Raw genomic sequence first — 10,835 nt, 5'->3', positions numbered from 1 at the left:
TATCTTCTGTGTCTGTGTTAATTGGTTTCCCTTTTCTTTGTTGAAGAGGGTCTGTGCAATCCTTCTGCCTAGTCCGCCATCTTGCCCCGCCTCTAATGTTAATTTTTAAGGATAATCTCCGGGCAATAGTTTAGCAAAATCATCTAGCCTTAATGGCTCCAGAAAGTCTGGATTCTATGAGATTTGAAATTCGGTTCTGTATTTTACCCACTCTTGATTAGGATTCTGCTATAAAATCTTTGATCAAAATGTTCAGTAATGGTAGCCAGGCCATCCAGTTCTTGTCTCACGACAGAGGAGGCAGTTGTTCATGAGGGCAGTTACGTGTGCAGTCCAGTTAATAAGTAAACATTTTAAAAGTTAAAACACAAACAAACAAACTGAAATCAGTAAATATGGAGGTGGTCATTTATGAGTGTGTGTGAAAAGGCACAGTTGCTCAAGAAGGCAAGAATGATCATCTCAAAGCAGGGAATACATTTCCGGATCTAGTCCAGCCAGAAAAACAATCAAAAAGGGACATCAGGGAAGGAAATATGAATCAATTGGGAGTAGAATACATGGAGTCAGAGAACCAGGGAGGATTAGAATGAGTATCACTCAGAGGGAACAGGAGTGCTCCTTCACCCCCGGGGGACTGACTCCACATACAGGACTCAGATAGAATGATAAGAGAAGAACATAGAAAAGACAAATCTCTTAGAAAAAAAAAAATATATATGATTAGAGTAAATTAGAAGGTTTTAAAGCAAGGTAATTGATCATTTTCACAGCAATTTCATCTTTCTAGGCCAGATTTTGAACTGATTTGTATTGTTTCTTAGTCTTGCAAACATATGCACTCTCTAAGCGGCAGCTCAGATTTATAAGAATATTGTTGCATTCAAATGAGTTCATTTGGATAAAATTGGCCTTTTTTCTCCTGATTTTCATCTATATTCTCTTTACGATTGCTGATAGCCATCAACTAGTGCACAGAATTTTACATATGGCAAAGGATTGCTTTAACTTTTTTCTCCCCTTGGAGTCTTTTTGTACCTTTGAAATGTCTATTTTTTTCTAACTTTGACCTTCTCACAGTTTCTGTTAACCTTATCCTTCCCAAATTGACAGCATTGTTTTTTCCTTAAACAGACACAAGTGACTATCTTAAAATTATAAGTGGTGTCAATTGTCCTTACTGTATCAGTAAGGATTGGGGCCTGTCACTTAACACATTTTTATTCTTCTGGCAGTGGTGGCTCTGTGGTTAAGGCATTAAGCTGCTAACCAAAAGGTCTGCAGTTTGAACCCACCAGCCACTCTGTGCAAGAAAAATGAGGCGGTCTGCTTTCATAAAGATTTATAGCCTTGAAAACCCTATAGCAGTTACCTTGAGTCAGAATCAATTTGATGGCAGTAGGTTATTGGTTTTGGCAGCCTTTCCAATTCCTCCTATTGTCCTAGTTTCTGATCCTCAACACTAATATCATCCTCAGTGATATATTTTTTTCCCTGTATTTAATTATAGAGAGCTGGGAGGTTCTTCAAAATTAGATCCCCATCTCCAGAATTATTTTAGAATTATAGAAGGTCTAAGCTGAATGGCTCAACTAGTAGATGGGAAGTTGGCAGTTTAAACCCTACAGGCACCTTGGAAAACAGACCTGGCAATCGGCTTCTGAAAGTCACAGGCAAGAAAACCCTGTGGATCAGTTCTACTCTGCATACATGGGTTACCATGAGTCAGAATAGACTCAACAGCAACTAACAACAACAAACCTAATGGGCAACCACTGTGGAAAACAGTGTGGCACTTGCTTAAAAAGTTGGAAATAAAATATCCATTGATCCAGCAATCATACTAATAGGTATATATCCTAAAGAAGGGAGAGCCAGGACATGAGTAGATATATACACATCCATGTCTATTGTGGTACTACTCACAATAGCAAAGAGATGGGAACAAACTAAGTGCTCATCAACAGATGAGTAAATAACCAAACTATGGTACATACACACAATGGAATACTATGCAACACTAAAGAATAATGAAGAATCTGCAAAACACCTCATAAAATGGATGAGACATTATGCTGAGTGAAATAAGTCAATCACAGAAGGATAAATATTATATGAGTCCACTATTACAAAAGGTCAAGGAAAGATATACACATGGAAAGAAACATTATTCGATAATTACCAGGGATGGGAGGAGAGGGGAGGGACAATTACTAGATAAGTAAGTGACACATATTGATTTGGGTGAAAGGAAAGACAATATACCAAAAGTAGGTGATCAGCACAATATCCCTAAGGAAAAGGAAGCCACAGAAAGGTACATAAGAGTTACAGACTACAAAGGTAAATACTATTACACACAATACTGCATTATCAGAAATAACAAACATTAATCTATGGGTGGATTCACAGGTAGACAAGCAAGATGATCAGCTATGGGTAGACAAATGGGATTACACCCATAACCATGTATAGGTTTGACAGATGATATTTCTACATATGTATGTGCTAAAAAAAATGTCCATATATATAGTAGAGCTAACCTCTTAGTCACAACCAAACACTTTGAGGGAATGAGTTGTAGGGCCTTAGGGCTTGGGACCATACTCATGACAGACAGCAAGTTCAACTGGCATAGCATAGTACACAAAAACATTGTTTTACGTCCCACTTTGGTGCGTAGTGACTGGGGTCTTAGATACAAATGACCATCAAATATGCAACTATAAATCTCTCCTTGACTGGATCAAAGAAGAGTGAAGAAAATCAAAGACACATGGAAATAATTAGTCCAAGGGACTATTGGACCATGGGAACCTCACCCTTCACTACCCTGAGACCAAAAGAACTAGATGGTGCCTGGATACCACTTCCAACCACTCTGAAAGGGATCAAAATTTGAGATCTTACATAGAATGGGAGAAAAGTGTGGAACAAAACTCAAAATTGTTAAAAAGATCAGGCTTAGGGGTCTGATAGAGACTGATGAAACTCCTAAGACTATGACCCTTAGTCACTCTTTGGGCCCGGAACGGAACTCACTCTGGTGGCTCAATTTTCAACCAATCAACAGAAAGACCTATGAGGTGACCAGTAACACCAAAAGGTAGATGCTCCTTTAGAAAGTCAACCATAAGAGACCAAAAGGGCAGCATTTGCCCAAAGATAAAGCTCAGGGGGCAGGAATGGATAGAAAAGAAGGACAAAGGGAAATGGTAACCACAGGGAGGAGATGGGAAGATTGCTGTTACATTGTAGGGATTGCAAACTATGTTAGGGGAAAAAGTGTGTATGAACAGTTGAATGGAAAACCAATTTTCTTTGTAAATTTTCACCCAAATCAAAATAAATAATTAAAAAAGAAAAAAAAAAAACCAAACAAACTAGTGATCTGTACCCTCTCATTTTTATGAATGGGAAAGATGAGGTCCAGAGAAAGAATTAACATGCACAGTCAGAAATCTAGTTAGTAGTAGAATAGACAATAGAGCTCAGGTGTTTTATTTAGTACCTAAGGAGCTCTGGTAGCATAGTGCCTAAGGCATTTGACTGCTAACCAGAAGGCCGGGGATTCAAACCCACGAGCCACTCCTCAGAAGGAAGATGGGGCAATCTACTTCCATAGTGATACTGCCTCGGAAACCCAAGGAGGGGTCGCTATGAGTAGGGTCTAACTCGACAGCACACAACAACAACAACAAGTCAGTGTACTTCTCATTATACTATGCTTTCTCCTAATACTTTTATAGGAATATTGTAAAACATAAAGATTTTACAGATTACAAACATTAGTTATGATTACAATGTTAAAATTTGTATCATCTCTCATCTAGAGCAGGTGATTGGCAAATTTTTTCTTTAAAGGTTCATATAGTAAATATTTCAGGCTTTGCTGGCCACACTGTCTCATCTACTCTGCCCATCTCAACTACTCAACTCTGCCATTATAGCATGAAAGCAGGCACAAACAATATTCAAATAAATGTACATGTCTGTGACCCAATAAAATTTTATTTACAAAAACAGACAGTGGGCCGAATTTGACTTGGGTGTTGTAGCTTTTCAGTCTTGATCTAGAGGAACAGCCATTTCCCTTATTTTATCCACCTGTGCATCCAGACCTAGTCCTGAGGCTGTTTCTCAGTGAACCCAGTAGGTACACTTGACACCAGTTTGGAAGTCATTTCCACTAGACTAGTAAGAACATACCAGTGTCATTGTTTGTGGCCTTTGAACAAAGTTGCAGTTTTTCTATTAAAACATTTTTGCAGAGTGACAGTTAAAACAGGGTAAGGTGACAATATCCCAAAATCTTGACTAGGAGCTGGGCAGCCTTCAATGTGAAGTTATATTTATTCTTTCACTCTCTCATTACAGTGCCCAAAAATTTCTCACAAGAGCTGAGGAATTACACAATGCAAGGCTTCCGTGTCATTGCCCTTGCCCATAAAACCTTGAAGATGGGGATGCTTTCAGAAGTGTTGAGTTTATCCAGGTAAGGAACTGGACCATTGGCAGTATGGTGGGCTTTGTGTGCATAAAATGAATGAGCCCTGTAAGTGGACAGGTTCTTCTCCCCGGGAGGCTCTGGGAGATGGAAAATCCATCTCATCCACTGCTCCAACTTGGAAATGTCAACTATGGGCCCTATCACTCACAATGCCAAGTGATTTGGGTGCCAGTGATTTAGTTATCTTTGCTGTGCCCTGTACCATGCCCATCTCAGTCTCAGCTCCTGTCCCACCAGAAACAACCAAGCCTTCCTTCAACCTCAGATCATATGGCTGACTTACATGAGTATCCCACATATAAACCTTTGGACTCCATTTCTTTGAGGGCTCAATACTATACCTACTTCATATGTGGGTAGGTAATGAGTGCAAATTGAGTTCCTTATATGAAATAAAATTCAGTATTCTTAATTATATTACCAAAAAAAAAAAGAAAAAGAAAAAGAAAAAACTCACTGCTGTGAAGTTAATTCAAATCATAGCAAGACCCCTCCTTGGGTTTCCAAGGTGGTTTCTCTATGGAAGTAGATTGCCCAACCTTCCTTCCGAGGAGTGGCTGGTGGGTTTGAACCACCAGCCTTCTGGTTAGCAGTCAAATGCCTTAGGCACTATACCACCAGATCGCCTGTTGTTGTTATGTGCCATCAAGTTGGACCTGACTCATAGTGACCCTCCTTGGGTTTCTGAGGCAGTATCACTATGGAAGTAGATTGCCCAATCTGCCTTCTGAGGAGTAGCTGTTGAGTTTGAATTACCAACCTTCTGGTTAGCAGTCAAATGCCTTAGGCACTACACTACCAGAGATCCTAGGGAAATAAATTTTCCCCTTTAGAGGATAGTTTTTTTTTTTTTTCCTTTTAGTATATCTCAGGATTCTAATGTTATTTTTTGAATTATCTATGCCAAAGCAGTAGATAAATACAGTGGAAAATTGAATAATACATAATCTATGTATTATTTCTGTTAGATTTTGTATTAGTGATAGTGAGATCCTCATTTACATACAATTAACCTTCTGTGTATGATACTGATCTCCTGGATATTCAACATTACTCTTTGCAACACAAGTCCATCTACTCTAAGATGACAAATAAAATTGTCCTTTTCTTACCCTGAGCCTTTTCCACAACTATAAAATGTATGTAGTGGCAGAGATCCAGGTAAGGGGAAGGACACAGGCCCCACCCCCAAGAGGCAGGAAAGTGGGGAAAAGAAAAGCCAGGTGACCAGACTGACCCAGCAGCAACAGCTGGGATCCAGGTAACAGGAGGGCGGAGAGGTTTCAAACAGCTAAGGGAGACAAACTTGTCTGTCAATTTGTCGTACTGTGATGGCTTGCATGTTTCTGTGAGGCTTGAGGCTGTACACTGGTGTTTCAAGTGCTGGCAGGGTTGTAAATGGTGCACAAGCTTCAATGTAGCTTACAGACTGAGACAAACTAGGAAGAAGGAGGAAGCCATCCACTTCTCAAAGAATTGGCCAGGGAAAACCTTATGAATAACAGAGAAACATTGATACATTACTGGGCAACTTTATGAATAGCCCAGAAACATTGTCCAGTACAGTGAAGGAGGATGAGCCCCTTAGATCAGAAAGCTCTCAAAATACAACTCGGAAAGAGGTACATCATCAGAGTAGAATCAACCTTACTGATATGGATAAAGTAAAGCTTTTGAGACCTCCACTTGCTGATGTGGCATGACTCAAATTGAGGAGAAACAGCTGCAAACATCCATTAATAATTGGAACATGAAATGTATGAAGTATAAATCTAGGAAAACTGGAAGTTGTCAAAATGAAATAGAACACATATTGATTGATATCCTAGGCATTAGTGAGCTGAAATGGACCAGTTTTGGCTATTCTGATTCAGACAATCATATGCTCTATTATACTGGGAATGACAATTTGAAGAGGAATAGCATGACATTCATCATCACAAAGCATGTTTGAAGATCTGTCCTGAAGTACAATGCTGTCAGTGATAGGATAATATCCATACCGTTACAAGGAAGGCCAGTTAATACAACTATTATTCAAATTTATGCACCAACCACCAAAGCTAAAGATGAAGAAACTGAAGATTTTTATCAACTTCTCCAGTCTGAAACTGACCAAATATGCAATCAAGATGTGCTGATTATCACTGGTGATTCGAATGCAAAAGTTGGAAACAAAGAAGAATCACTGATAGTTGGAAAATTTGTCCTTGATGACAGAAATAATGCTGGAGATCTCATGATAGAATTTTGCAAGTCCAGTGACTTATTCATTGCAAATACCTTTTTTCAACAACACAAACAGCAGCTATATATGTGGACTTCACCAGATGGAGTACACAAGAATCAGATTGACTACATCTGTGGCAAGAGGCCAAAACAAGGCCAGGAGCTGATTGTGGAACAGACCATCAACTGCTCATATGCACGTTCAACTTGAAGTTGAAGACAATTAAAACAAGTCCACAAGAGCCAAAATATGACCTTGAATATATCCCTCCTGAATTTAGAGACCATCTAAAGAATAGAGTTGATGTATCGAATGAAGACCAATGACCGAAAACCAGAAGAATTGTGGGATGGCATCAAGAACATCATCCATGAAGAAAGCAAGAGGTCATTAAAAAGAGGAGAAAAGAAGAAAAGACCAAAATGAATGTCAGAAGAGAAGCTGAAACTTGCCCTTGAACAAAGAGTAGCTAAAGCAAATGGAAGAAAGGACAAGATAAAAGAGCTGAAGAGAAAATTTCAAAGAACAGCTTGAGCAGACAAAGCTGATTACTATAATGAAATGTGCAAGAACTTGGAGTTAGAAAACCAAAAGAGAAGAACACATTTGGCATTTCTCAAGCTGAAAGAACTGAGGAAAAAATTTAAGCCTGACGTTGCAGTATTGAAAGATTCTATAGATAAAATACTGAATGATGATGCATGAAGCATCAAAAGAAGATGGAAGGAATTCAGAGAGTCACTGCACCAAAATGAACAGGTTGATCTTCATCCATTTCAGGAGGTTGAATATGTTCAAGAACCAATTGTACAGAAGTAAGAATTCAAAGCTGCACTGAAGGAATTGGCGAAGAACAAGGCTCCAGGAATTGATGGAATACCCATTGAGATGTTTCAACAGACAGATGCCCCACTAGAGGCACTCACTCAGTTATGCCAAGAGATTTGGAAGACAGCTACCTGGCCAACTGACTGGAAGAGATCCATATTTGTACCCATTTCAAAGAAAGGTGATGCCACAGAATGTGGAAATTATTGAACAATATCATTAATATTTCATGCATGTAAAATCTTACTGAAGATAATTCAAAAACGATTGCAGCAGTATGTTGACAGAGAACTTCCAGAAATGCAGGCTGGATTCAGAAGAGGACATGAACAAGGGATATCATTGCTGATGTCACATGGATCTTGGATGAAAGCAAAGAATACCAGAAAGATTTTACTTGTGTTTTATCGACTATGCAAAAGCATTCCATTATGTGGATCATAACAAATTATGGATAACATTGAGAAGAATGGGAATTCCAGAACACTTAATTATATTCATTAGGAACCTGTACATAGACTAGGAGGCTGTTGTTCGAACAGAACAAAGGGACACTGCATGGTTTAAAATCAAGAATGGAGTATATCAGGTTTGTATCCTTTCACTATACTTATTCAATCCTATGTTGAGCAAATAATCCAAGAAGCTGGACTATATGAAGAAGAAAGTGTCATCAAGATTGGAGGAAGAATCATTAACAACTTGCAATATGCTGATGACACAACTTTGCTTGCTGAAAGTGAGGATGGCTTGAGGCACTTACTGATAGAGATTGAAGAATACCACATCTGCAGTATGGATTACATCTCAATATAAATAAAACAAAAGTCCTCAAACTGGACCTATAAGCAGTAGCATGATAAATGGAGAAAAGACTGAAGTTGTCAAAGACTTCACATTGCTTGGTTCTACAATCAATGCCAATGGAAGCAGCAGTCAGGACATCAGACGATGTATACCAAAACAAACAAACAAACAAACTCACTGCCATAGAGTTGGATCCGACTCATAACAACCCCTCCTTGGGTTTCCGAGGTGATATCACTATGGAAGTAGATTGCCCAACCTTCCTTCCAAGGAGTGGCTGGTGGGTTTGAACTGCCAGCCTTCTGGTTAGTGGTCAAATGGGCAAGTTGGCTGCAAAGGACCTTTTTCAAGTGTTGTGGAGCAAAGATGTCTCCTTGAGTAGTAAGGTGTGCCTGACACAAGCCATAATACTTTCAATCGCCTCATATGCGTGTGAGAGCTGGACAATGATTAAGGAAGACTGAAGAAGAATTGATGCTTTTGTGTTGTGGTGCTGGCAAAAAATGCTGAAAGTACAATGGACTGCTAAAAGAATTAACAGATCTGTCCTGGAAGAAGTGCAGCCAGAATGCTCTTTGGAAGCGAGAATGGTCAGACTTCATCTCACCTACTTTGGTCATGTTATCAGAAGGGACCATTCCCTGGAGAAGGCTGTCATGCTTGGTAAGGTGGAGGGTTAACAAAAGAGGGGAAGGCCCTCAATGAGATGGATTGACACAGTGGCTGTGACAATGGCCTCAAGCATAGCAAGGATTGTGGAGCTGATGCTGGACCGGGCAATATTTTGTTCTTCTGTGCATAAGGTTACCATGAGTTGGAGGTGACTCAACAGCGTCTAACAACAACAACAACATAAAATGTGGGATTGGATGATCTCTAAGGAACTTTTCAGCCATAGCATTCTAATCTTCTATATAGAATCACAAGGCTCGTTTTGAATACACGAATGACATTCTCAGATTTAACATTGAAAGGTTTAGTTTTTCTTGAGAAAACATAAAGGCCTGTGACACACAGGAGTTTGCAATTTTTCAAGATAAAATTTTGTAGTCATGTGTGAAGAAAAGATGCTCTTAAAAGGGATGGAGTATGCCACTGCTCAACTGCTACATATAAATGCATCTGTGTTGTTCTCAATTAAGACTCACCAGTGAAATGGCATTGTTATAAATATAAGAAAAATTGAGGATAAAATGTGCTAGATTTCTAAGTATTTCAAGTTTTTTCCCAGAGAACATCAGGAGCCTATTATGCTTCTTAGGACCTCTCGTGGTGTAGTGCCTAAGGCATTTGACTACTAACCAGAAGGCTGGTGCTAATCACCAGCCACTCCTTGGAAGGAAGGTTGGGCAATCTACTTCCATAGTGATACCTCCTTGGAAACCCAAGGAGGGGTCACTATAAATTGGAACCTACTTGATGGCAGTGAGTTTGGTTTTTGATTTATTATGCTTCTTGGAATTTAGTTAGTATTTTCAAGCAGGATAAAGGAATAGAATACTGGTTTTTCTTCAAATCATTTTGTATACAGAAAATTTTTGTAATTGGAAAAAAGAAGAAAAGAAAAGCTCCAAAAACCTGGAGTGAAAAAAAAAGGGAAGTGGAAGAGTTTATTGATATGACTTAGGAAAATTTCCAAACTGGGGAAAAAAACAAATGTGATGAAAATCATGTTTATTGGTTTAACCAATTTTTATTGTGCTTTACTTTGTATTACATACTCTACAAAGCATTGTGACTTAAGCAGTGAATAAAATAAAGCTCTTGACCTCATGAAGTTTTCATCCCATTTAGGGAGACTGATAAAAAATAAGGTTGTAACATATTGTCAAGTTGTGACATATGCCTTGAAGGAAAAAAAAAAAAAAAAAGTGGGTTGAGAGTATTAAAAAATAAAAAAGACATGCCATCTGGGGAACCCTCTGAGTAGGCAGCAGTGGGACAGAGATCTGAATACAGTCAGGAATGAAGGCGTGCATAGATCCAAAGAAAAAGTAGGGCAGGTAAAAGGAATAGTGGATGCACAAGATTTTGCTAGAAGGTGAGAGCCAGGACTGAAAACAGGGGCTGAAATGAAATTGTGCAGAGAAACTGGATCTCTAGCCTTCCCTCTCCTCCCTCTTCCTCTCCCTGTGGTATCACTAAGATATCTGCACAGCAAAAGGAACCATGAGAGCTCAAGTAAATAATTTTGGTCCCCAAATTTACCTTAAAGAAAGCCATCCAAGATTTAATTCCATTGCAGAGGAGAAGCCTTACACAACCCTACATAATGTAACTCAATTAGACTTCAAGCCTCTGATTACAAATTCTGAACAATCGTGAAAGCCCTGGCTGATGCCATATACTTACTGAAGGTGACGGGTAGAGGCTAAAATGAATGACTCTGTATTCAACTATTCTATACTGTCTTGCATATGTTGTTGTTGTTTGCTGTCGAGTCGGCCCCGACTCATAGCG

The 10,835-nt window shown here is 39.1% G+C and overlaps 1 protein-coding gene across 1 annotated transcript in view; it reads left to right on the top strand.

Annotated features, from left to right (window-relative positions):
- ATP13A5 (ATPase 13A5) overlaps positions 1 to 10,835 on the top strand; it is a 201,616-nt gene that overhangs the window by 117,356 nt on the left and 73,425 nt on the right. The window contains exon 17 of the mRNA XM_007948018.1: positions 4,378 to 4,495. Within this exon, the coding sequence (XP_007946209.1) occupies positions 4,378 to 4,495 (118 nt within the window). The remainder of the gene's footprint in view (positions 1 to 4,377; positions 4,496 to 10,835) is intronic.

Source organism: Orycteropus afer, unplaced genomic scaffold (genome assembly GCF_000298275.1).
Source record: "Orycteropus afer afer isolate SDZICR_OR568_19922 unplaced genomic scaffold, OryAfe1.0 scaffold00198, whole genome shotgun sequence".
In the NCBI taxonomy this organism is placed as follows: domain Eukaryota; kingdom Metazoa; phylum Chordata; class Mammalia; order Tubulidentata; family Orycteropodidae; genus Orycteropus; species Orycteropus afer.
This window is presented reverse-complemented; position numbering and strand designations above follow the sequence as displayed.